Below are 27,716 nucleotides of genomic sequence, written 5' to 3'. Positions count from 1 at the left end.
ATCTCCCTCACTGCATAGAAGGCAGACAGGGAGGATGCATGGTGAAATCGCTGAGACCTCAGCTTTGGATCACGAATCCTCACCACGAGGGGAAGTGGATGCTTTTAGATTCTGGACATCCAGCCCATCATCGGAGGAATTTTGGACTTACCTAAGAAGTTGGCTGAATCTTTCTGCCAAATCCATGCTGTTTCATTTTAACCAAACAAGGAAACTGAATTCTTACCCTCAACAATAGTCAAAGAGGGAGAGAATGGAAAGAGGGACATTCCTGTGTCTGCACATTTTGCCTACTCCTGGGGCTCTGACTTGCAGACAAGCCTGAAGTTTACACCAGAGGGTAAACAAGATAGCTATTTGGACATCACACACCACTTTGCCAGTTTCCGTTCTCTTGAATTATTTACCATCTAATTGTCTGCATGGAAACAGAATCTGGCAACACAGAGATGTAGTCTTACTTGTGAGTTAGGGAAGGAAAACTTGAGTTCAGTGGAGGACCTGAAGCAGAAACACTTCATGGCTTTTGGACATTTCTTTGCTTTGGGAGGGCTCTGAGCATGGGAGTAAAACCAGCACAGCAACAGGCAAACCAGGAGCCACTGGTTGGAGGTGCCCGAGAGCTGACAATCTCCCTAGCAGGCAGAGGCCCAGTTCCAGGACTTAGTCCCCTGAGTCTTGATTTCTTTTCTCCAAAAGACAGACTACAATGTGGGATGGGATGGGAAAAAAAGCCTGGAGAATCCCAGGGACAGAGGAGCCTGGTGGGCTACCGTCTATGGGGTCGCACAGAGTTGGACACGACTGAAGTGACTTAGCAGCAGCAGCAGCAGAGTTAAAAGACTGTTATCATAAATTTTATTTGCCATCATACCACTAATTTCCCACAGGAATAAATATTAGTAGCTATGAAGACAAGAAAAATGTTCTAAAAATATTTCAAGTAGGAAAATAGAAACTTTGGAAAACCGAAAAGTATAATGATGAGTAAAACTCACTATTAGCCCCAGTGAAGGACAGGGAAGCCTGGCATGCTGCAGTCCATGGGGTTGCAAAGAGTTGGACATGACTGAGTGACTGAACAATGAAAACAGCAACTCAGCAAGAATCACTCACAATAGAGAGTGTGGAGACAAAGGAGCCCTTCTACATTGTTGATGGGAATGTAAATTGGTGCAGCCACTATGGAGAACAGTATGGAGGTTTCTTAAAAAACTAAAGTTACCATATGATCCAGTAATCCCACTCCTGGCCATATATCCAGAGGAAACTCTAATTTGAAAAGATACATGCACCCCAATGTTCACAGAAGCACTATTTACAATAGCTAAAGGCATGAGAACAATCTAAATGTCCATCAACAGATGAATGGATAAAGAAGATGTGGTATATATGCATAGTGGAATATTACTTATCCATCAAAAAGAATGAAATACTGACTGATATTTGCAGCAGCATGGATGGATCTAGAGATTATCATACTAGGTGAAGCAAGTCAGAGAAAGACAAATCAATCATTTATATGTGGAATCTAAAATATGACACAGATGAACTTAAAGAACAGAAATAGACTCACAGACATAAAAAACAAATTTACGGAGAGAAAAAGAGGGGAAAGGGGTAAATTAGGAGTTTGGGATTAAAACACACAGTACTATATGTAAAATAGATAACCAACAAGGACCTACTTTATGGCACAGGGAACTATAGTCAGTACCTTCTAATGACCTATGATGGAAAATAATCTAAAAGACTATATATATATATATATATATAAAGCTGAATCACTTTGCTGTATACCTGAAACTAATATGACACTTTAAATCAACTATATTTCAATAAAAATAAAAAAGAATCATTCATAATATTTTGATACATTTTCTTCCAGCCTTTTTCCTAATTGGGAAATTTTAACTATCCTCTTTAAAGCCAAGTTTTTCTTTTTTTATTTTTTAAAAGGAAATACTTATTATTTACCTACATTATTCCAGACATTATAATAGGGATATCGGAAAATCTGATAAAATAACTGGGTTAAGATGTCAATATGAACAATAAATATCTTTTCACTGTTCTTTTTTAATTGTGAAAGAATTCAGAGAGAGTAATGTAACGGTTATCACTGTTTTATTACTAACCAGCATCAAGACCAAATGTTAACATTTTGCCATATATGCTTCAAATATTTTTTTATCAAAGATAAAATACTATAGATATGGACCTAGAATAACTACAGTCAACCTTCCAGCAACATGGATTTGAATTGTGCAGGATCACTTATACACAGGTGTTTTTCAATAGTAAATACTACAATACTATGTAGTCTATGGTTGGTTGAATCTGTGGATGTGGAGGAACTATGGATATGGAGGTATAGACAAGTTTTTTCTTCAACATTTTATAGTGAGCCTCTTCCCCATGTCAATCAATATTCTTTACAAACAAGGTTTTTAATGGCTAATTGTTTTCAAATAGTTCACTGTAAAGAGATAGAGACTTAAAATATTAAGAGTCAATGGTTTCAGCTTAATTTCACATTAAAATCTAACTGGGTTACTACAAAAGATATCGAAAACAACACAGAGTTACAGATTAGATACAGAGGATCAGGAACAAACTTGGAAGCAATTCTTCACTAGGACAATTTCAGGCTGCACAGTGACCTCACTCCTGGCCTGTGAATAAGAAATGAGAGAACGGAAGCGATAGATGGATGGATAGTCTAGGTAAGAGGTGCATGTGAGGGGTACATAAGGATGTATGAGTGGGGAGCACACCCTATTACCGGAATCATTGAATTCATTAATAACTGCCATCATGTTATCCCATATGCTAATATGGTGTAAAAACTATAGGCCAAGTGCCACTTTATATTTCCTTCCAGTCTTTTTTCTAAGTATAGTTTTTTTTTATGTGATTGAAATCCATAGTATGAATATTTTTGTTACCTGGGTTTTTTTTCCCATTTATTTAAATTCAGTCTTTTGGTTTGACTTGTACAACTTCAGGATAAAGGAAAATGCACTGTGTGTGTATCAGCAGAAAAAGACAACTTATCCATTGACTAGTTAGGGTGCTAGTTACATAAATTTCAACCCAAACCAATAGTAGTTTGAGATTTTCAAGGAAAATAGCCTACTTCTTATGGAAAATTTTCAGGATAGAGAATGAAGGAGGTAGACAAACACAATGTGGGAAGGCTGACGCTTCTTTTTTCCCTCATAGGCAACTAGGGGAGGCGGAGAGGGTCAGTAAAGGCATGTTTGGGGTAAAGTTGGAGAAGCATCCACACCTGCTCATTATATCAAATGTCTAGGGACTTTCTAAATAATTCAGGTGCAGTCGGCTCCCTCCAGGGCCAGGTGTTGAGGAGAGTTTCCAGACAAGCATCTCCTCTTGCAAAACTGGAGCAGACTTAGGATCTGATTACTTGAAAAGGGGTCTAGTTAGTAGCTATGGCAACCCCCTTCTTCCGCCTTACAACCTGCCTTGGGCTAAGGTATAGGAACTTCTAGGAAAACACTACTACTGTAGCCTGCTGTGGTGGTGAAGAGCTTTGAAGCCCACTTATCTGGTTCTAATCTAGGTTCTGCCACTTCCTAACTGTGTGACCTGGGAATTTACTCAGACTATCAAGGGCTTCCCTTGTGGCTCAGCTGGTAAAGAATCTGCCTGCAGTGTGGGGGACCTGGGTTTGATCCCTGGGTTGGGAGGATCCCCTGGAGAAAGAAAAGGCTACCCACTCCAATATTCTGGCCTGGAGAATTCCATGGACTATACATGGATCGGAGGGTTGGACATGGCTAGCGACTTTCACCTCTCTGAGCCTCGGTTTCTGAGCCTAGAAAAGAGAGATAATTCATTCAGATTGCTGTGGAATCATCTGTAAGGCTCTTGCTATAGTGCCTGTTAAGTACTAGACTATCTCCCAAGAGTGTTCCCCACTTCATTTCCTAGGAAGAGATGTTTGGACTTAAAATAGAAATGTCCAGAACTAAGTGAAAGCTAGAACAAAATGAAGAATACAGCTAACAGTATTGACAGTTTACTGTAGGCTGGCCATTGCGCTGAGTGCTTTATATATAATTTCACAAAGCCCACTTACGGATAAGTGTTATCAAAATTCAAAGACACTTTCCCCACCTCAAACAGCTAGCAGGTGGTGCAATCAAGGCTCAAACTCTGTTCTGCTTCTTATCACCTGAAGCCCATGTTCTTATCTTCTAAGTAGACGGATTTCTGGAAGTCACTGGGCTGTGCAGCACTTCTTCTCCAGCTGGATAGTCTGAGGATGCTGGTAGAGTGTAGCTCATCAGACTTGAGGACAGACCTCCTTAGGTCTGTGGACCCTGATTGCCCTCTAGTGTCAGAGCATTCTTGGGGCCAGCTGGAACCCAGAATCAGGTGTCTTTTCTCTGAAGTGGTAGGGAACTCGCTTCCCCTACAGTCCAGAGCAAATCTGTCTAGTCTGGTATCTTCCTATTGGCTAAAGGGTTTCTCCTAGGAATAGGGGTAAGACAGCTTGCAGAGATTGGTAGTTAAGAATTACTGGGGGTAGAGCAGTACGCTGAGGTTAAGCATTGAACCACTGGATGGGGGAATGTCTCTTATACTCAGCAGACAACACACAATTGGTGCTCACTGAATATTGAATGAAGTTTTACCTCTCATTCTCACTAAAGGGTGAGTGCTGCCAAAAGAGCAGTTACAAAGGTCTTCATTGATTTTTGCCAGAAACACCAGCAGAAAAGACACTGTAACATTAACCCCACCTTCCACTTCAGTAGACTCCGAGGCATGTTTATGTCCATGGCTAGGCAAGAATGAAGACGCTGGTTAGGAGAGGAGTTGGAGTCAGCAACGACATATAGTGTTTAGGCTGCTAATGTCCCGAATGATCCATGGATCTCAGAGAAGTCCCCCCTCCACCTCCATAACTCTGCCCAGGTAGTCCACGTCACCAGGTGGTCAGTCAGCACCTAGGCGCACTGTTTATCATGGATAGTAGGGAATCTAAAGACAGGCTCACCAGGTGACTTATCAGGGGCAGATAAGCGCCCCCCTCACCCCCCCCCCCCCCGCCCCACCATGCACCTTGAATCACAGGAACTCAGCAAGGTTACTGCAAAATAAGGGAGAGATGGTTTCATAAAATAAAGGATATAGAGCAAATAGTACCTTTAAGAATCCAGTCTTTGGCTGCCCAATTTTCTTTCCATATGAATATTAATAACTTTGTAAATGCCCCCATAATGTATGACTATATTGTCAGACATTATTTTTATTACTATTATAACTACCTTTGTTATCATTATTTCTAAGTAATAGAAAACCTAAACCCAAGTAAACACATTTGTTGAGGGCTTTTCACCCCTCAGTGGGGAGGTGGGAACTTCAGGATTGGTTTGCTCAGCAGCTTGTGTTGCCAGAAGTTGGTAGCCAAGAAAGGGAAGTAGGAGGGTAGGACCACAGAAAGGATTTTGGAATAGAAAGCTGGCTTCCCAGAGCAAGGACTAGCCAAGGGCTGGAAGACCGTCTGGGTGGGAGAACTGGTGAGGCTCCGGCTGCTCCCTGGTCTTCTTTGGGGAATCGCTTTGCTTCTGAGGGAAGAGGGGAGAATTCTGATGGTCCACAGCCTCTGCAGAAATGGACTAAGGAGGTTCCCTGTGGTTGCACAGGGAGCATGGACTCATGGATGACTGAACTTCAGCTGCACCTCCTGCACTAAACTCAGCCCTGATCCAGGCCCTAAGAAGGGTAAGGTTACACCTCCCAGCTGTCTGGGATGTACTATCATCTTTACCCACATGAACTTCAGCTCCAAATTTGTATATTCATTGCTCTCTGACTTGCATTTCATCCCCTCTCCAGCTTTTGCTTCCCCAGTTCCTGCCTGAACGCTCTGGCCTCTCCTTACCCTACAACTTGTCTTTCTCAGGGCCCAGTTCCAGGCCTGCCTCTTCAGTGGAGTCTTCCCCAAGGGTCTGGCCTTCTTGGGTCACTTTCTATTTTTGATTCCAGGGGCATTTGTTGTCTGGTTGGGAGCTGATTGTGGTACTTGCCATACAGTTTCAGGCAGCTATGTTTATTGCCTTTTCAGGCAAGCTATGCCAGAACTCCCCACTCAGGGGGGGCAGGGCAGGCAGGGTAACGTGGCCGACCATGTAAGGGTCGGGATGAGAGGTAGCATCTGGAGCCAGCCTGGGAACATGCTCCCCATGACACCATAATTCTTGTGCTCATAAAATCTCCTCAGAGGATAAGAAGAAACATGTAAGTGAATGCTTATTTCTTTGGGAGGGCCCCCATGAGAGAAGAAATCTTTCAACTGCAGACTATCAGGCACCAAGGGCGTTAAGAACAGGATGGAAGGAGGGAGAGCTCAGAGCTGTCAAGGAAGCAGGCGACCCTAAGGCTGTGCAGACCCGGCCCAAGGACAGCACGCTCACCCTCAGACCATCTCCATGTTTTCCGTCCCTAGGGTTCTGGGGCTTCATCTCTTGTTGCCCTCCCCTCTCTCAGGCTAAGTCCCCCCCGTGGGGATCTGCCTGTGCCGCTCCCACCAACACCTGACACCGCTGAGGCCAATCAATGTTCAGAGAAGAGGCTGTGTCAGAGCAGGGTGTGAGAGCACAAGGCGGGGAGAGGACGAGGGCAGCACGGAGTGACAGAACTTAAATGGTGCACACAGGCTTTTCATAAGAACTTTATTTCTCAAAAAGGGGGGAAGAATCCAAAGTATTAAAATAATTCTCTGATTTTTTGTTTTGGAGAGAAAGGACAGGATGACAAAATAACTCATTAAAATTTCAAGCATCATGGCGGTAGGTACCTCATCCTCAAACTTGCACCTCCCGTCCACAGCTTTGGCTCCAACTGCGTCACAAGTAGGGCTGAGCTCTGGATCCGGAGAGGCTACCAAGCAGCTAGAAAGCTTTTTATATTCACTCCACAAATAAATACAGAAGGCCAACCTGCCCAGTACAAATGATTCAGTCCATCTCTGTGACTGTTTCTGATGAAAATGCTAGTAAGAACTGCCCCTCTCCAAATTCCAAATGTCTCATTTTTGAAGACCAAGAATGTGAAAGAAATGAAATGTGGAGAGACTTGTCAGGTACGACTGGCTCTTGTAACAACCACATGCCAAGAGAGACTCTACCTCATTGAGGTGATAAAAGGTAAAAAGCGACTGTGATTTTTCCATTGCCTTTTATGTGGGAAAACCGCACCTTTCTATTTTTATCATCAAAAGGAATTGCACTATGTGAAGCAAAGTCCCTCTCTGTAGCAATTATGCAAAATCCCTATCTAGAGCAATTATTTTCTAACTTAAAGAGAAAAGAAAAAAAGAGAAGGGGGGGCTGGAACGCGAGTCCTTAGCCTAGACTGATCTTGCCACACAGCCCAGAAGCATGGAGGTGCACTTTCCAACAGGCAGGTCCTACCAGGAGGTGGGAGACAACCGGGCTCACCCCGAGACGCTTGAGATAAGCTTCACTGTGAAGACCCCTCAGAACACGCCCGGCTTTCCTCTGAAGGCTCTCAGTTGGTGTTTCGCTGAGGAATAGGGAGGTTCTCATGAAGGTACTTTAAACTTCCGTGCTCTGAGAAGTCCGAGACCACGTGGTCCTGCCCTCGCAGCAGCCACTTGGTAGTCAGTAGTCCTTCTAGTCCCACTGGCCCCCGGGCGTGGATCCGAGATGTACTTATTCCCACTTCAGCTCCTGCAGGAAAGCAAGGATTGAGGAAGCAGCTTTGCCCAGACTGCTTCCTGTCTACCCACCAGGCCATTTCTTCCTTCTCCTCATTTGGTACCCTCTCCCTTTCCGCTCCTGACCTACCCTCCCTAGGTTGGCCTGACTTCCACTCTCCCCATAAACATGTTCTCTGCTCACTGTAAATCATGGTCAGGCCCCTTCTTCTAATGAAACAGACTCTATGGGTATCTCTTTCATATTTTATTTGCAGCGTATTTTGACAATTCTACAAGTGCTGTCTCTGACATCTGTCTGGATTGTATACCATTATCTGATATCTGGGCATTGTTTGAAGTGTACAACAATGTACAGAGGTTTTATCTACCCAAGTATCCTTCAAACCCTAGATAGTAAGGGATATGCTCTAGATAGTCCCCAGAATGCTCAGCTGGTAGGTGCTCATAAGACAGTGACTGAATACACGAAAGGATACTGTTCCTTTCCCTCCCTCCTGCTCCAGCCTCAGACATGGGGCATCGAGGCTTTTTCTGAGTCTGGTGTAGTGTTCTGCACTGTGTGCAGTGGAGGCAGAGCTCCCCTGCTCATCCCAACTTTACTGAGCAGGCACTGGGCTAGGCCTTGGTGATAAAGTATGTGAATAATTGATGCAATTCATGGAGCCTGTATTCTTGTAGGCAAGGCAGCCAAGAGAACACCTCAGCAAACAATTGCATGTGGTGATGGGGTGCAGTGGATGCTGGGATAGAGACTGGCAGGGTGGCAGCACCTGGGACAGGGTGGTCAGGGGGAGCCTCCCTGAAGAGTTGTCTTTGGCTGAAACCTGAACAATGAGAAGCAGCCAGCTAGTGGACAGCAGTGGAGCGGTGCTGCAGGCAGCAAAGAGGTGCCTGGGGCAGTGGTTGGCAAGGAGACTAACCACTGGCTTCAAACTCTGGTTTAACAGCATAGAGAACACATGACTTTGGGCATACTGCCTAACCATCTCTTGCTTCAGTTTTTTCTTTTGGAAAAGCAGGAAAATAATAGAATCCATTATGTAGAACTGAGATAATGCATGTGATGTACTTATGCATGGTGCTGGAAGTCTAGTAAATGCTCAGTAAATATTATCTGACACTATTATTCGTGCATTTCACAGGAATTTACTCAACCGGAGTCTGAGCTTTTGCTCTGAGTGACTGATGGGAAGACAAGGCAGCGGTCTCTGCTCCTCCCCCATCTTGGACCTTCATTTGAATGCTGGGAACCTCAGCCCTTACAAGTGTGTTATTTCTTCTTTAAAAACATGGGAATTAAAAATAAAGAGCCCAATGACTAAGAATAACTAAGCAAAATTCCCTTTAACAACGTTTCATAATTCAATGAGAATTATTCCTCTAGGCAGTTCTTTATTCAAATGTTTAGAGGAGTTAAAATGTTTTAAGTAGCTGAAATAATTGTCAGATGTGCCATAAATGCCTTACTGGAGCTTTGTATAAGGGTGCCCCTGAAAATCAGAGACTGTCTGAAAAATCCTTATACTACTGGGGGAATGGAGATTTTACTAGTAATGATGGAAAGGGGGAGGGTGCCTTTCCAAAGCTTTGTATTTCAAAGTCTGTTTTAGAAGTCAACCTCTCTGATGCTGATACTTCAGCCCAGCACAGGTAGTAGTAAGGACTTCCTTTGTCCTATCCTTGGGGGGATTCCTATCTCTAACGCAACCTGGATGTGTCTCTCTGAAGGAGTAAGCCTGCAGCAGCGGTGGCCTCAGGGGACCCTGGATGCACGCCTGTCACAACCCATGCATGCAGACATGTTGCGGTCTGCCAAACGTGGAGGGAGTGAGCCAGGCTCTGAACTCAAGTAGCTCTGGGTCTGAACACCAGCTGCGTGACTTTGGGCAAGTTACTTCATTTCTTTAAATCCTAGCATCCTCATCTATGAAAAAGGAAATACAAGTACCTACCTTCTTAACCTGTGAAATGCGTAGAACACAGGACTTCTACCAGTTCATGGTAGCTGTGACCATTCTCTCTCATAAACCCACTTTCCCTCAGTTTGTCTCCATCATCCTGAACACATCTGTGACTGTAAATGCCAGGTGTCTCCTCCACCCTCACTATGCTCCTTGGGCCACAAAGTGATCCAGAAGGGACTGCTTTCTCTCTGACCAGACTCTTTCTTACCCAGTCCAAAGCGGTAGCCATCAGAGAAGCGAGTGCTGGCATTCCAGAACACACAGGCACTGTCCACATGTTGGAGAAAGAACTCAGCTGTCTTCTCTGCAGCGTAATGAGAAGAAATTGAGTTAGGACGGCCTGGGGAAACTATCCCTGCTTCCAGCCACTCAACAGGGCCTGACTAGGTCAGGGCCCAGGCCCCTGGGGTACTTCCCTGAATATATAACATACAGACTTGTGAATATCTAAAACAGGAAGAAAGCAAACCCACTTCATTAGTCATGTTGCTGAAGCAGTAGGTACATGGGAAAGACTGGGTTAGAATCCAGATCTCCCTGTAGACATACCCTCAGTGTGACAATGGCCTGTCTACACTATCTGTTTCTAGGCTCTGAGCCAAATCCTTAAGTCTCAACTCCAACTTCACACCCATCAGCTGGGTCACTGTGGGCAGGTCTCTGAACCTATGCCTGCAGTCAACGATGACTGACACTATCACCTCGTTCCCAGCTTGTGGAGAGGACATAATGAACTTACAGCTGGGGAGTACTCGTCCCAGACCTAGCAGATGGCAAGCGCTTGGTAAGCACTAGCTGTTCTCACTGGTGGTGCTGTGATTCCTCAGTAAACTAACTGGAAGTTCCCTGAGGGGCCACCCTGGCTTCTCCTTGACCCTAGGTCAGCCTCCCGGGCCTGACACCCAGGCGTGCCTTTCAGGGATCACATGGGGAAGGAACGAGTGACTGCGCAGAGCTGGTTTTGCCCTACGCTAGTTGCTTCTCTGCCTGACCTCTGGAGCCTTGGTTTCCTCACCTGTGTGCATGTGTGCTAAGTCACTTCAGTCGTGTCCAACTCTTTGTGACCCCATGGACTGTAGCCCGTTAGGCTCCTCTGTCCATGGGATTCTCCAGGCAAGAATACTGGAGTAGGTTGCCATGCCTTCCTCCAGGGGATCTTCCCTGACCCAGGGATCAAACCTGCATCTCTTACGTCTCCTGCATCAGGCAGGCAGGTTCTTTACCACTAGTGCCACCTGAGAAGCCCTTCCTCAGCTATAAAATGGGCTTATTTCAGCAATCTGGAAAGACTGCTGCATGGATTAAACGGTGATGACTCTGACACACGGTGAGCCCTGTTTAAAGTGGAGCGAATTACTTCTTCCCTGCTTCCTCCCACAGTGACAACACAGCAGGGTAACAGATATACAAGCACTCAGTGAGCCAGCAAGTGCCGCCAGCCCCGGGCACTATCAGCAGCCCACTGAGGCTGTGTTTTCCTGCAGGCCCAGAGTGGCTGAGCAGAGCAGGGCCAGCCTGCAGATCAAGGCAGACAAGGCAGACGCTGCGTGCTGTTGCCTTTGTGCGCTGACCGTTTTCGGTGACGATGACGTCCGTGTGTGAGCTGCCATACTTGTGGATGTGGTCGATGGCGTCCTGCACGCTGTCCACCACTTCAATGCACAGCTCCAGGTCCCCGTACTCAGTTCGGAGGGACTTCACTTCAGATGGGCTGAAGGTCAGATAAGAAGCGAACTTGGGGCCTGCATGAATCTTCACCTGGGGCAGAGGAAGTTGGGGGCAATGACATAAACACAGGAGAGACAGGCAGTGCATACCCCTCCTTCTGGATCCAACAGCAAGGTGAGTCTAGAGATGATGAGCCTAGGGATCCTGGGGCCTAGACACCAAAACGGCTCCTGCTTCCTTTTAGAGGCAGCCTCCATGCTCCAGAATGCTCTGCTTTGGAAAATGCTGACGGCCACTTGCTACCAACAGCCCCCAGTAAAAGCGGAGCAGGGATTTAAGCAGGAAGTTTCATAAGCCCTTGACTGCTGGCATTTTATGGAAATGAACATGTGGCTAAAGAAATACCAATCCCCTGCATGTGGGATTTAGGTACTGGACTCAGATGGAAAGAGGGAGATGCTCCAAACAGACTTCTCTTCCTCTGCCAGAGAAGTCCTAGGTGTGCTTTAGAGGAAAACAGTACTTGGCTGGGAGCCACTTCAAACTGTGGTGAGTTGTTAGATTTCTGACTTTGTTAGGCTGGGCGCCATATCCAGGTTCAGCTCAGGCCCAGATTTTGGGGCTAATCCCGCTCCTGGCTAGAGAAATTTAAGGATCCTGAGGGCTGGTCACTGAGGACACAGTCACAATTCTTCAAGATCAAGCACTGGCTCAAGTACCAACAAGCCCCATTTGTCTGGTCCCTATTGCTCCCAAGGTCCTGCATGGTTTCCCATCTGGGGGCCCACATCCTCCAGGCCTGGGATCCAACCAGGTTCCCTAGGGGCCGGAACCCTATCCCTGTGCAAGGTGCCCTCTGCTTTACTTCCTGCATTACAAGGTGCTTTGAGAAGTACACACCTGGGCTCATTCTGACTAAGGAAGGTCCAGGCGATGCTGAGAAGGACTGGTGACATTGTGGGTCTGTCTGAATCAGAACTGGAGGTTTGATTCCTGGATACAAGAGAGCTTTCCTCTTGTCCAGTCCAGTCCAACATGGTGTCTGGCACACACCAGTGCTCAAACAGGCCACTAGTGTGAGGTCAGGCCCTAAACATAAGTGGTCATGTGATCTAACTCCCTTGTAATCTGTGGGGTACATCTTCATTTTCTAAGCTGTCCTTGCAGGTTCCCATGCCATATCTGTAAGCTGACTGAAGCCTTCATTTCCAGCAAAATGATGGAAGGGAAGAGACACATGCTCAGGGTCAAAGCAACCAAGGCCAGCAGTCACTCTCTCTACTGCTGTGCCAGTTCCCACAGTTCTGAAAGGACGCCAGGACACCAGATATTAAAGCTTAAAATGCGTCCTGACAGAAAATTTAACATTGTTCATTTTTACCTGGAGAGTGTCTATTTCTTTGCAATTAGGATTTTAGGATGGAACATACATTTTTATTCAAAACTTACTGGCACCGTGGTTGTTTATCATCTTAATGATACGGTAAGAAAATAATCCAGAGCAGACATTATACAAATTGCTCACTCCTAAAAATCACTGTACTAATAAGCACATTAATATTGGCAACTGAAGACATTTGTGGAGGGGAGGATATATGTAAATTTTTGGCTTGAAAGCATTTCTGCATAATCTTTCCAAGTCAAACCCAAACAGGAATGTGTGTTCCGAAACATAAACTTTATGCCAGGAAAGAGTCCATTCAGTGGGCTGCCATGTGATAGGCGTTATCTTTGAACCCTCTTAGCCCTGAACACACTCCACTTTGGAATGAAGCTATTTGTGTACGGGTTTCTTCCAGTCTCTGGAGGCACAGGCGTGTCTCACTCACTCTGTGTTCTCAGCACACAACTTTGTATATGGCAGATGCTCAAAAACGTTGCTTCTCAGATGGCCTTAAATGGAATGGCAGCCGCTCCTGGTCTAATCCCAGAGGCTTCTAAGTCTCGGGAGTGAGGACAGGAAGTGATGGCCTTGTCCTACCTGTTCCACTCTCAGCATGTCAATGATCTGGTCAAACAATGGTGTTCTCAGCAGGTCTCGGTGGATTAACAGAGTCTCTAAAGCATTACAGGCAGCTGGATATTCACATTTAGAGTCTCTAACTGAAAGAGGAGAATATAGAATTGTTTCCATTAACATGAACCAGGACCACTGAGGACATGAGAACTATTCTGTGCATGTAAGATGGGACCTGATCGAGCTCACCTAGCCTGGTGACCTTGTCGACACTGGCCTCTGAATCCACGTACATGTGGCAGATGCCTTCACTGTGCCCCATCACTGGGATGCCCTTAGCAGCTTTCTGGATGTCTCTAACCAGCTGAGAAGAGCCTCGTGGAATGATCAGATCTATCATTTTGTCTAAGCGGCAAAGATCTTCTACTTCTTCTCTGGTATTCACCTGAAGAGGTAGAGAATAAAAAGATGAAGATGACTTTTGATCACACAAACTATGGAAGTAGCAGCATCCCTTTCACAGATAAATGCCTGTACCTCCTGAGAACTAAGTCTGATGCTGTGAGAATTTATTCCAAAAACAAGGAATCATGGGAATTGAAAAGTTGTCCAGCAAATGCTTAAACTCTACACATCAGGTACTGTGCTCCACATTACAAAACATGCCGGATAGGATCCCTGCCCTCAAAGAACTCAGGAGTCTGGTCGGGAAGACAGGCTAGGCCACAACGAGCCAAAACACAGGATGGATACTTTTAAAGATGACAGAAGAGGTACAAAGTGTGATCTCTGGAAGTTCAAGAAGATACAGAGAGTGCCAGGCTGTGAGGGTGACAAAGGGAAGGGGCTGCTCCTCTGGCTCCCTGATCACAGCCTAATGCACGCTGCTGGGTCTTCCTAGGCAGTCATGGTTCTCCATGATTTGGGCTGACAACCTCTACCCCGGGATGCTGGCTGGACTGACTGAAGTGCTTGTGTTAGACCTTGAAGACTATGGGCATTTTTTCCCTTCCCTTGATTTTTAATTTCCCCCCCTATGGTTGTGTTACTAACAACAGAAGTACAAACATATATTTACAAGAAGGTTCACAGCAACTTCAAACTGGAAACAACCCTGATGTTCATCAACAGAAGAAAGGATAAGCTGTAGTACATGCTTATAAATGGAATACTACACAACAGTAAAAAGGAAAACTACTGCTGGATGAAACAATGAGAATGAATCTCGAGGACATAATGAATAAAGAAATACAGATGAAAGAGTGCATTCTGTATGATTTCATTTACATGAAATTCAAGAATAAGCAAAAGAAATGGAATGTGAAAGAAGTAAAAAAAAAAATGGTTTGATGGTGGGAGGGGGGCATGCTGATGGGGAAGGGCACAGGGAATCTTTCAGGTGTCGGCCATGTTCTGTGTCGGGGTAGTTTATACACGTGTGTATATATATATGGACACAATTATATGGGTTTCCCAGGTGGCTCAGTGGTAAAGAAACCACCTGCCAATGGAGGAGACACAAGAGACATGGGTTTGATCCTTGGGTTGGGAAGATCCCCTGGCGTAGGAAATGGCAACCTGCTCCAGTATTCTTGCCTGGATAATTCCACAGACAGAGGAGCCTGGTGGGTTACATACAGTCCACAGGGTCACAAAGAGCAACTAAGCATACATATACATCACATAAGATATACGTTACACTTCTTATATACGTTACGCTTCTTTATATACGTTACACACCAACAGGAAGGAGGAGGAGGAGGAAATCTGTCACATTAAATGAGGATATGGTGCAGCCGAGACCTAAACCCTACAGTCTGTGCTCTTTCCATCCATTATGCTGCTGTAAGAATAGCCCAGCTTCTTGGTGGGGAGCACATAATGAGGCAGGTTTGTAGATACACCAACCCCTCTCCCCACCAGCAGCCAACAGTATTCTAGAATGTACGCACGAGTGGGCCTCAAGGGGAAAAGAGAAGGATCTGGAGTCTGCTTGGGTCCAAATCTCAACTCTGATTCTGGGGTGTTATTTTACCAATAAGCCTATTTTTCTTCCATCTATAAAATAGACCTAATAATTAATGGTATCCTTTTCACAGGGTTGTTGTGGGGATTAAATAAAATGATGGATGAAAGTGCTGTGTCCACAGTAGGTGCTCAATAAAATGATCTAGTAGTTCAAAACCTCCACTGGATGGTTGAAGAGAGTGACACAGCTGTTAAAATAATGGCCATAACAATAACAATGTTAATAGCAGGACCTCATACAAGCTGCATGGTTTCTGACAAACTTTCATAAAACATATCTCATCAGGCCTCGCCTAAATCACTGCCAGTGAGCAGAGCCCAGGCCTCACACTCCAGGTCTGGTATTCCTGCTGCCTATGACCTCAAGAATGATTCCTGTCAATCAGTGGGACCAGAACACAGCTGTGAGAGAGGACCTTCATGAGCCCCCCAACCTCGGCCAAGGCAGCACCAGCACTGTCCAACATCACAGACACACAGGACCTGCTGCTCCTCCAGTCAAGCCTGCCTACACAGTGGCTTGGCCTTTTCTGCAGCCTGAGCTTTGCTTGAAACACCCAAAGACCTGGCCCGGCTCCTCTGAGCCTGACCTAGCTCATTCCCAGGGACCTACCAGCTGTACAGCTTCCTTGACTCCATGGATTGAAAGGGCCTCCTGGGTCAGGAGGTGAAGGATTCGGTTGCTGTGTGAGGCCTCCTTCCCTCCTTTGAGTAACAAGCCATTACCACTTGCTATAGCCAAGGCTGCCACCTGCAGATCAAAGAGGAATACAGTGAAACACTGAGCATATTTTCTGTGCCAAGCACTGTGCTAATCACTTTATAAGGTCTACCGTGTTTAATCTTTATAACGTTCCAGTGAATTAAGTATCTGCTTTATCCACTGCTTTACAGACAAGGACACTGGAGCCCAGAGAGGTTGGTAACTCCTCAAGGACACACAGCTTATAAGTGGCAGGGCTGGGGACTTTACCCCAGAGCCAAAGCACAGATCTTGAGAAACTGTACTATACAGCTTCCTCAGCACCATTACAAAGTAACCCAAGTTAAGTGCCCAGGGTCACACAGGCCCCACCCTCTCCAGCAACAGGTGCTCGGGAGCCTCCTGACTTAGATGTTACTCCACCTGACTCAGCAGCACCTGAGGCTATGCAGCATCTCTGGTCACACCCTACCGTGGCCCTGTCATTGCTCTGAGAGCTCTAATGCCTGGTGCTGAGCCCCTGCACAGCTGTGGCAGAGACTGCTGGCAGGACAAAGCAGGCCATCTAGAAGGAGAGTTAGTTACCCTCTGGGAGTGAAGGGCTAATGACACTGATCTGATGAGGCCTGAAGCTGAATTTTCTGAATGCTCTAGGGATGAATGAAAATCTTCGGGCTCTTGTAATGTATCAAAAGAAACTTTACAAAATAAAACTTGCTTGAACATGTTTATCTCCAGAATAATAATTCTTACTCCTTTTTTGTTTTTGTTGCTCATGAACCGCTTATAAAAACTATGTCAACTTTTCCCAGATAAATGCAGAAAGAGCATTCTGCAAGTAATTTTCAGGATTCATGGATTCCGTGATGCCGTCCAAGGTTAAGATCCCTGGTGAGAAATCTCAGCTGTACTGGATAAGAGGAAACTTTTTCCTAGTGAAGTATTCGTTAGTATGGATAAAAGGTGGCAGAGACTTCATGGACACGGCCTGCACAGCAACTTAGGACCCGTTTCTACCAGCTGACAGTTATCTCTGGGGGTTCTTCACGAGACAGATATGCGCACAGAAGGGACTGTGTGACAGCACCCGCCACAGGCTCAGGACAGACCCCAACGGCATGGCAGTCGCTTAGTGGGCCAGCTGGTTTTAGATAATGTCAGGGAGCAGCCTCGACAAAGCATGTGGGACTCCCAGGGTCGCATAAGCCGTAGAAGAAAAGGTTCTGTTCTCTCTTTGAAACTTTGGGGCTAGTGCAAAGAAAGAGCTGGTATCATCCTGCTGTCAGTCCAGTGGGGAACTGGTTCCAGATTTCTGGGAATTATTTAGGGCCACAAACAAAGCCACCCTCTAATTCCATCTTATACTTCAGAGCATGGCTGCTTGGCAAGATCTTTGCCACATGGTTTCTCCACAATTATAGCCTGTGATTGGTCAGATTTCCTAAAGGGCTCACATGTTAGGCTCCATCAACTACTGAAAGTTCCTCTTCCTAAGAGATGTACCTACAGGAAGCCATCTGTGTCACTGATATTAAATGGTCTTTTTCAAATGTGCAAAACCAGCTATTAGATGAATGAGCCTACAGCAGGGTAGCAGACACTCTGTGGTCAGGGAACAAAGTGCTCCGGTGAACTAAGTTTTTGTCTTTGGGGCTGTACTGCGCAGCATGTGGGATCTTAGTTCCCTGACTAGGGATTGAACCTGTGCCCCCTGCAGCGGAAGCATGGAATCATCACAGAATGGGAGATTCATCTGGGCTCAAGGTTTAGCTCCATCCTTAAAAGTGTGACAGGTGTACTGACTTCTATAAGCTTAAGGTTTTTTCTACTGTAAAATGGACATATGAATTACTATTTTTAGAATTACTGGAAGGATCAAAAATATAAATTGCCTTAAGAGCAACCTGAGAATAAAGTCTCAAAAGCTATCTCTGGGGAAACAAAGGAAGGAAGGAAGGGAAGGAGGGAGGGTGAAGGAGTAGGAGGAAGGGAAACGAAAGGCATCTCTCGGAGATTTATCTCGAGTCCTGAAAAGACGTTCTTCCTCCAATTCCCTACTCCAATGGCCGGCATTAGTCACATACCTGGGGTAGGCAGTCAGGGCGAGATTCGAAGATGACCAATAAAACTCCAATTGGGACAGTGACTTGTTCTAGTTCCAAGTCTTTCGCAATTCGCGTCCGGCGCAAAACCCGCCCCACACTCTCCTGGGAGGAGGCTGCGATCTGCCGCAGACCGATGGCCAGGCTGTTCAATTTAGACGTGGAGAGGCTCAAACGTTTCAGCAGAGGAGTTGCAAGTCTCCCTGAAGAGGTGTGAAGAGTACACGATGAAGCAGTAGACCGGGGTGGGTTACAGCTGTTTTACTGAACACGTGGCACTGTGTTAGGAGCAGACAAGGAACTCAGGGGGTCTCGGGGAGACAAGGATATGTCATTTACACAGCTTTGCTGGGAGGGGCAGTTTGGCAGCTTACATCATCATGAAAAGGTGTGGACACCCATGAGCTTGGTGCCAGCAACTTCAGTTCCAGAAATTTATCATTTTCATGTGCAAATCTGCATGTAGGGTGGATACTTACCACAGCATTTTTATAGTAGTGGGAACTGGATTCTACCTATAGATTCACACAATGGGCTACAATGCAGTTACTATACTGATATGGAAAGCTGTCTAGGATATAGTTTGTGGAAAAGGCAAACCATAAAACATCATGCATGATATGACCCTAATTATCACATATTGCACATACATGTGAACAGACACATGTCAGAAAACTTTAAGAACAGTGATGATCTATCTTTCTGCATTATTTTTTTTATAAACAATTGAATTTGTTTTATAATAGGTAGAAGTAAAGCTGTTTAGTTTTAAAACAAAACAAATAGAATTATGGTAAGTTCATACACAGAATTTTGTTTAAATTTAACAGTATGCATTGTGTGATTCTCTTAACACAAACATATACACATTTACATATATATACATGTATACACATGCAGTCAGGAAAACCATTTGGAATTACATATCACAAATAATCATTGGGCTTCCTTGGTGGCTTAGATGGAAAAGAATCTGCTTGCAATGCAGGAGACCTGGGTTTGATCCCTAGGTTGGGAAGATCCCCTGGAGAAGGGAATGGCAATTCACTCCAGCATTCTTGCCTGGAAAATGCCACAGACAGAGAAGCCTGGGGGGCTAGAGTCCATGGGTTTGCAAAGGGTCATACACGACTAAGCACACACACACATCACAAATCATTATTATGATTAATGTTGAATGATACTATGAAAAATTTCCCCTTCTTTGTTATAGTCATAACCACCAAGACAAAATAATAATAAGACTTTCACTTTGGAGTGGAGGAACCAACCTTTTATTAAGAAAAAAAAAATGAAACCATAATTTCATCAACCAATTATATTAATTTCTTCATTTTCCCCCATGTGCTAAAAATCAAGTTTTAATTGTAGTGCATATTAAATATTATACTCTAGCTCATAATGCATAGACATTTTCCATGTTGCCAAAATAATTTAATTACTACTAAACATCCCATTGACTTGATACAGTTCAATGCACATGACTGTACCAATGTTATTAAACACTCAGGTTGTTTCCAGTTTTCATTGGAATAAATAATCCTGCTCTAAGAATCTTTTTCTTTTAAAGAATTTTTACATGCAGAGCTGTTTTTTCCTCTTGCAATCTTATCTTAGGATAAATTTCCTAAACTGGGCTTGCCGAGAAAAAGGCAATTACTATGCTCATGTATACACTAGACTTTGTTCTTAGGTCATGTGTGTCCTTATGGATTCCTAGAGAGAGATAACTGGGATCAGAAGTCAGAGCTCTGCCAACAACTAGGTGTGTGATCTTAAGCAGCAGCTTTAATCTCTTCGGGTCTTAATTCTTTTAAACTAAAGATTTCAGTAAGATGTCAAAAAAGATTTCTTCCATTTATGAAATTTTTTGTGGTTTTCCAATACTGCAAAAATTCAAAAGACCAGATGTAAAGTCCAAAGAAAGTTCCAAGGTAATGGCTCAAAAATGTTTTAAGGAATGAGAGTAACACTGATGAGCCCTGCAAGGTTTTTTTAAAGGGAATCTACTGATTTGGATGTTTGATTTGAGGCACATTTATTCACAAGGATAAAATCAAGCCCCATTATTTTAGGATGGAAAAGACAGAGAACTAAGAAAAAGAGAGACAGACGAGAGCCTGTCTGACTCAACATGTAATTTAGTTGTCTGTAACATAAGTTCAGCTTACTCTATCATTAGGACCTCCAGGGCATTTCTGGATGGCAGACTACATGCTGGTTAAGGAGATAAAGCTATCTTTCACCACAGGCTGCACCAACTATTTCCACTATTCTTATATACACTGTCCATCTGGGTTTGGCTCCCAAATCTGTCACTGACTGTATGGTTTTAGGCATGTTAACAACTTCTTTCTACTTTAGTTTTCTCCTCTGTATAACAGGGATAATAAATAGTAGCTACTTTATAGGCACCATATTCTAAAGAGAAAATGAGATCCTGCCTGTTAATTCCTTAGCATAATGCCCAGCAATACAAAGGCCTCAGTAAATGTTATCTGCTATTAGCTGAATGTCTAAAATAGTGCAGTCCTCAGTCTTTTTCCTTTCTGACTTGTGATGTGTGGGGAACGCAAAAAGCCCCTCAGCAGGTGAGGGGTGGGTGGGTGTTGTACAGAACATCTAAGAAAGGGGGTGGAGGTAGTAGGTGTACTTCAAAAACTCCCAACGAACACCAGCCACCAACCCTCAATAAAAAATGATGTGTAGTATGTAATTTCTTCCATAACGATCTTATCTTTGGGCAGACTATGATGTAAGAATTACTGATAAAACAAAGACTAAAAACCGAAACAAATCTCTCCATAACACTGACTCAGCTGCCTACTCTTTACCTTCGGCCTCCTCCAAGTCTTTTTTGTTGGCTAACAGGATCTCATCTCGCTGGTCTGTCAACAGATCAGCCAGGTGATGGATAATCTCTGCTCTCTAGGAAGAAAGGTAAAAGATTAACACAAATAAGCAAACATGTTAACTCATGAAGAATGCACATTACACTTTTAGACTTACTCTTCTGAGTGTGCCAGGCCTCACTCCTAAATCAAATCTCCTTACTTCATTCATTCATTCCCTACCACCACTCCCCTCATTCTTCCTTCCCCTCTCAGTAGTAATCTTTCCACTTTTCTTCCTCTTGTTTCATTCCTGATCATGATGATTAACACACCCTGGCCTTGTGTTTGGGGAGAAGGCATGCATTATTTGGCTCACTGATGAGATGGGCCAGCACTTGGAATCAGCATGATATACACACTGCACTTATTTAACAGCATCAGCTGTATACCTGATTTCCCAGGTTAAGTTTTTGCATCTAGTTCTTCTTTTTGGACAATTATTACTGACAATTAATGTAAAAATCCAGTCCTGAATGCTGGAGGAGACCCCAATCCTTACCCACCTAGATAAGAAGACATAGAAAATCAGACTAGTGATTACTAAAGGAGTAAAAGAAGTGACTAAAGAGAAAGAGAAACTAGGGTCCTCTTGGGCTTTCCTTTCTTTACTTGTAGTTATTTCAAATTTTCTTTTCCATTCTCAGGCCAAAGAACTCCTCAGAAGAAACCTATATACATCACTTTCAAATCTAGCCTTAACATCACAACTATCAGGAAGCCAGCCCCCGCTTCCACCTGACTTTCTCACATTTTATTGCATCTGCTACTTCAACTGACTGAATCACTGTGGACAGGGCAGGGCTAAGCTATGGAGCAGACTGAAGCTTCCATCTTGTAGGTAAGCTACATGATTTGGGTGAGTTGGAATAAGTTACTTTCCTACATTTCCCTGCCCAGTATGTGGCAGGATTAGGGAGCCTCTCTAGTCTCATGATTTTCATGATACTTTTGATCAAAACATCATAATTATGCCAAGCTACCTCAGGCTTCAGCCTATTAAAGACAGAGGACAAAATGAAATCAAGAAAAAGGGCAAAACAAATCTGAATCACACTTATTACCCAGATTTAAGTCTATGGGACCTGAGGAATAGATGGAGAAACAGCAGGCTTGACTGTGCACGAAGCCTCACAGCATGACTTGCTCTGAAAACCAACAGAACTATCAGCAAAGATTATTACCTGCTCAGGTTCCAAGGTGGCCAACATCCTTCCTCCTGATCGAGCCATTTCTCCCTGCTGCTCCACAGTAGGGCCTGCAAGAACATGTGCAGACATCAGCTCATGGTCATGATATGCTTGCTTCACATCCAGAGATCACTCTGACCAATAAACTGGCAGATGAGCATACCAGATTAACTCAGGCAGAAACACAAGAACCTGTCTGCACACAATAGGATTTACATCTTTTGGAGTTCTCAATTCCACTTTGGCTTAAATTTTCTCATGTGTTTGCACTCCTGAATGTAGATTCTATGACAATACTGACCTTCTGAATATCTGAGAGCACATACACCATTTCTTATGCATCTTTCCATCTCTAATGTTCCCTAGCACCTGGCATCCAGCGTGGGCCTAGCACATGTTTCTTGGGAAAATGGATACTTATATTCTTTAACTTGATGATTTTAGCAGGTTAGTCAGGTTAGATAAGTTTTACAAAAACATAGGAGAATCCAATTTTGCAAGCAGCATTCAAAACTACACCATATTTCATACTATTAGCACATTAATTTTGTGAGCCCTCCTCCTAGGAGAGCTCTGTCTTCAGCCCCATCTAGGCCATGGAGGCACTAGCCATCACCCACAGACCACGGGACACTATGCAGAACTACCTACCTGCAGGTTTTACTTCGGAAAAGAAGGTGCCAACTTTCTTTCCCTCCACAATGTCTGTGATGACATGCCCGGACACCTTGGGGTGGGTCCCATTGGCAATGACCACAGAAGTACCACCTTGTAAAGCCCAGAGAGCCGCTTTTACCTAATGGGAGAAGTTAGATCCATGGATGAGATTCAGACCTTTATTTATTTAAATTTTTTTTTACCAGTAAGTATAGAAACAGATTTTTATTCCAAATCATATCTAGAAATTTTACTAATATTTAAAAAGAACAATTAAAATGATAATAATACATCCAAATGGCATTTATTCATTACTGACTATGAAAGTCTGGTTAGGTACAAGTATAACATACATGTTGATACAACCATTAATCACACAGGTTCAGGGATATCTGAAAACAGCATTCACTTAAGTATTCAATACTTTGTGATACAGACCTTTGCAGGGTCTAGACCCCTGCACTTTAAACATGTAAAAACAAAGAAAATACAGTGTGATACTAAGCAATTTAAGTATCTTGTAGGAAGGTTTTCAAGGAGCTCAGAAGCTCTGAAGACACACACAGCCCATGTGTTTGTCTCAGCCCAATCCTGGCACGCGTTGTCTAAAGAGGAACCAATCTGCTCTTTGTGCTCAGTGCGTTCTCTGAGACACTGGTACTGAGACATGTGACTTCTACATTTGACTTGTTGTGCCTCAACTCAAGTGTCCAGCTTGCTGCTTGACCAGAATATGATCGAGTACTCTGAGCTACATACATGGGGTTGTGGTCTTCACCTCTGCCATTGCTACAAATGATGCTGTACCTGAAGGGTATAACTTCTTAGAAAAATTAATGGGAGAGAAGAATTTTGTAAAAGATTTTATCAGAAAATATTTGAGCTCTAGTAAAAACACTTAAGAGGATTTATGAATTATAAAAAATACACACTCTGTTCTTTAAGAGGTTACAATATGAACACATTCTTTATACATCACTAATACATACACAGAAAGACATGACTAAATACAGGTACACAATATTCATTAAACCTTTATTTAAATATGCATCTTTGTATATATACATCAGCCCTCAAACAATTACAAAAGCAAGAAGGATAAAATACTGTTTGGTTTTAAAATTGTTATGGGCAGTAAAGGCAACAGAGTCCTACCTTGGCTTCCATGCCACCCATTCCAACTCTGGACTTGGTTCCAAATGTCACAGACTGCTGATCACCAGGATAAAATATATCAATGAGCTTTGCATCATCTGACCCTGGGGGGCTGTCAAAGAGACCTAAAAAGCAAACAAGAGTCAGTAATACTGTTTAGCAGAAGTGAGCAACCCCCAAGAGAGACCTTCCCGGGGACCTGACAACCACTCTGTACTCGACTCATCCAGGTAAATTCTGCTATTTGGCCAGCTCTGATGAGAAAAGAGGTTACGAGGTCCATGGAGCCTACCCACACTGGAAATCAGCTCCAGGAGGACGTATCTTACATACTTTTATTAACTTTGCCTGGTAAATGAATGTTTGCCAGCATCAGAGCACGGCCATATCCCTGGCACAAAATTTACTGGTCCTGCCTATAGTCTACAGTGAAGCTGTCCTCACCTTTGCCATTGCTACCTATGACACTGAACCTTAAGGATGCAACTGAAAAAGGTAAGTGGCTTTTGCACAAGCAGTGCAGCAGCTGGATAATGTTTAATGTGACTATTTCCAAGGGCATGAAATAGACAGGCTTTCATTCACTCTCAGAGTACCCTTTCAAAAAGTCGCACTGTACTCCCCACATTACAGGTAAGCCTGTGAAGGTCAGGCTGAGTTAGCAGAAGAGCGCAGATCTGTCACCACAACGCCAATGTCCTCTTTAAAACTGAGGAGACTGACATAAAATGAGAGTTACACTAAATGTTATACGCATACCATCCAAGATTAAAAATCTTCACAATTTCACTTTGAAAAAAAGTGTATCTGAGCCTTGAAAGGCGAGGTCTAAGGGGAACACAGGCAGAGGGAACTGCTAGTAGTCAGGGGCTGGCTGAAGGACATTTAGGCAGTGATGTTTCTGGTTTCAAGTTACTGCTTTTCTTGTGCTAAAATACACCTCCCTGCTCCAAATCTTTAATACAATCAGGCCATATGCATCCCCTCTAAGAGAGTAAGGGAATCAGAGTGGTGAGAATGGTCAGTGTCCAGGACACAACAAAGCAGTGCAAACCATAAGCAGCAATTACACAGAGAAAGAGAAATAACCTCTCATAACCCCTGTCTGCCTCAACCTAGCAGCTGACAGCTCTGGGGGTTCAGGGCTGGGTTCTTCTCAGAAGGCATTATGCTATGGGATCATAAACAGTATTTGACAATTTAAGCCAAACCTCCAGACACCTTGAGTTCCTAGCATTCTGATATTTCACCTACTTTTCTTTTTCATTATAGCAGCCTCTCAAACCCACTAAGAGTGTACTTAAAATTCTGGCATCTTTTTAAAAATCAATATTCAGTGGATAACTAATCAGAGTTAAGAGCACAAGCCTGCCAATGGCCAGTTTTGGTGTCTGAGGCTACATTAAAACTAAGGTATACTAAAGTCTAGTTCAAACTGGGTTTTATTTTTATTATTATTTTTTAAAAATAATTTTATTTATTTATTTCTGGCTATGCTAGGTCTTCATTGATACATGCTGGCTTTCTCTAAACTGGGAACAAATCCTGCCATATTAACCTGCCATGGGTGTGGGGCAGGGAACTAAATAGGTTTTTTCCTAACTTGCTGAGAATGTAATGAGGGACTTTTGAGATCCTGAGGTTTGGCCTCCTTTAGATACCTCTACCATCTTCTCAGACATCCTGGAATGTGAAGTCACATGGGCCTTAGAAAGCATCACTACAAACAAAGCTACTGGAGGTGATGGAATTTCAGTTCAGCTATTTTAAATCCTGAAAGATGATTCTGTGAAGGTGACGCACTCAATATGCCAGCAGGTATAGAAAACTCAGCAGTGGCCACAGGACTGGAAAAGGTCAGTTTTCATTCCAATCCCAAAGAAAGGCAATGCCAAAGAATGCTCAAACTACCGCACAATTGCACTCATCTCACACGCCAGTAAATTAATGTTCACAATTCTCCAAGCCAGGCTTCAGCAATACGTGAACCGTGAACTTCCAGATGTTCAAGCTGGTTTTAGAAAAGGCAGAGGAACCAGAGATCAAATTGCCAACATCCGCTGGATCATCAAAAAAGCAAGAGAGTTCCAGAAAAATATCTTACTTCTGTTTTATTGACTATGCCAAAGCCTTTGACTGTGTGGATCACAATAAACTGTGGAAAATTCTGAAAGAGATGGGAATACCAGACCACCTGACCTGCCTCTTGAGAAGCCTATATGCAGGTCAGGAAGCAACAGTTAGAACTGGACATGGAACAACAGACTGGTTCCAAATAGGAAAAGGAGTACGTCAGAGCTGTATATTGTCACCCTGCTTATTTAACTTATATGCAGAGTACATCATGAGAAACACTGGGCTGGAAGAAGCACAAGCTGGAATCACGACTGCTGGCAGAAATATCAATAACCTCAGATATGCAGATGACACCACCCTTATGGCAGAAAGTGAAAAGGAACTAAAAAGCCTCTTGATGAAAGTGAAAGCGGAGAGTGAAAAAGTTAGTTTAAAGCTCAACATTCAGAAAACTAAGATCATGGCATCCGGTCCCATCACTTCATGGCAAATAGATGGAGAAACAGTAGAAACAGTGTCAGACTTAATTTTTGGGGGCTCCAAAATCACTGCAGATGGTGACTGCAGCCATAAAATTAAAAGACGCTTACTCCTTGGAAGGAAAGTTATGACCAACCTAGATAGTATACTGAAAAGCAGAGATATTACTTTGCTAACAAAGGTCTGTCTAGTCAAGGCTACGGTTTTTCCAGTAGTCATGTATGGATGTGAGAGTTGGACTGTGAAGAAAGCTGAGTGCCGAAGAATTGATGCTTTTGAACTGTGGTGTTGGAGAAGACTCTTGAGAGTCCCCTGGACTGCAAGGAGATCCAACCAGTCCATCCTAGAGGAGACCAGTCCTGGGTGTTCATTGGAAGGACTAATGCTAAAGCTGAAATTCCAATACTTTGGCCACCTCATGCAAAGAGTTGACTTATTGGAAAAGGCTCTGATGCTGGGAGGGATTAGGGGCAGGAAGAGAAGGGGACGACAGAGGATGAGATGGCTGGATGGCATCACCGACTTGATGGACACGAGTTTGAGTGAACTCCGGGAGTTGGTGATGGACAGGGAGGCCTGGCGTGCTACAATTCATGGGGTCTCAAAGAATCAGACACGACTGAGCGACTGAACTGAACCATATTCTCTATGGATCAAAATGGGAGCAGGTTAAGAAAGTGAACAGAGTGAATGGGAAGCCAAGTTGGAGCTGGGAGGGCCCCTCCATGAAGAGGGGGAATGCAGAGAGGAACAGAGTAACACACAAAAACACAGTGGTCACACAGCCTGGAATTTCCATAGTGGAGCCAATTTAAAATAATGTATCTCATGATTTACATTAAAAACTAAAAGTAATCAAGACCACAAGGCGGTATCACTTCACACTCACCAGCATGGCTATAATCAAAATGGCAGATACCAGGAAGGAAGGGCTGGTGAGGATGGGAGAAGCTAGAACCCTCATACACTGCCGGGAAAATGTAAAATGGCGCAGCTGCTCAGGGAACAAGCCTGGTACTTCTTCAAAAGGCTCAACAAATGATCCAGCAATTCTACCCCTAAGTAAAATAAAAAGTATGTTCACTCCAAAACTTGTGCACAAATGTTCACAGAATCAGTAGTTATAAT

At 43.9% G+C, this 27,716-nt stretch overlaps 1 protein-coding gene across 2 annotated transcripts in view; it reads right to left on the bottom strand.

Annotated features, from left to right (window-relative positions):
• ALDH18A1 (aldehyde dehydrogenase 18 family member A1) overlaps window positions 6,691–27,716 on the bottom strand; it is a 40,762-nt gene continuing 19,736 nt past the window's right edge. For both annotated transcript variants that reach the window (XM_018041531.1, XM_018041532.1), the window contains exons 8-18: window positions 24,033–24,157; window positions 22,872–23,016; window positions 22,215–22,288; window positions 20,974–21,067; window positions 18,122–18,342; window positions 15,948–16,085; window positions 13,556–13,751; window positions 13,331–13,452; window positions 11,253–11,439; window positions 9,890–9,985; window positions 6,691–7,727 (exon numbers count right to left, since the gene is read on the bottom strand). In XM_018041531.1, coding sequence (XP_017897020.1) covers window positions 7,546–7,727; window positions 9,890–9,985; window positions 11,253–11,439; window positions 13,331–13,452; window positions 13,556–13,751; window positions 15,948–16,085; window positions 18,122–18,342; window positions 20,974–21,067; window positions 22,215–22,288; window positions 22,872–23,016; window positions 24,033–24,157 — 1,580 coding nt within the window. In that variant the 3' untranslated portion in view covers window positions 6,691–7,545. The remainder of the gene's footprint in view (window positions 7,728–9,889; window positions 9,986–11,252; window positions 11,440–13,330; window positions 13,453–13,555; window positions 13,752–15,947; window positions 16,086–18,121; window positions 18,343–20,973; window positions 21,068–22,214; window positions 22,289–22,871; window positions 23,017–24,032; window positions 24,158–27,716) is intronic.

Source organism: Capra hircus, chromosome 26 (genome assembly GCF_001704415.2).
Source record: "Capra hircus breed San Clemente chromosome 26, ASM170441v1, whole genome shotgun sequence".
In the NCBI taxonomy this organism is placed as follows: Eukaryota; Metazoa; Chordata; class Mammalia; order Artiodactyla; family Bovidae; genus Capra; species Capra hircus.
This window is presented reverse-complemented; position numbering and strand designations above follow the sequence as displayed.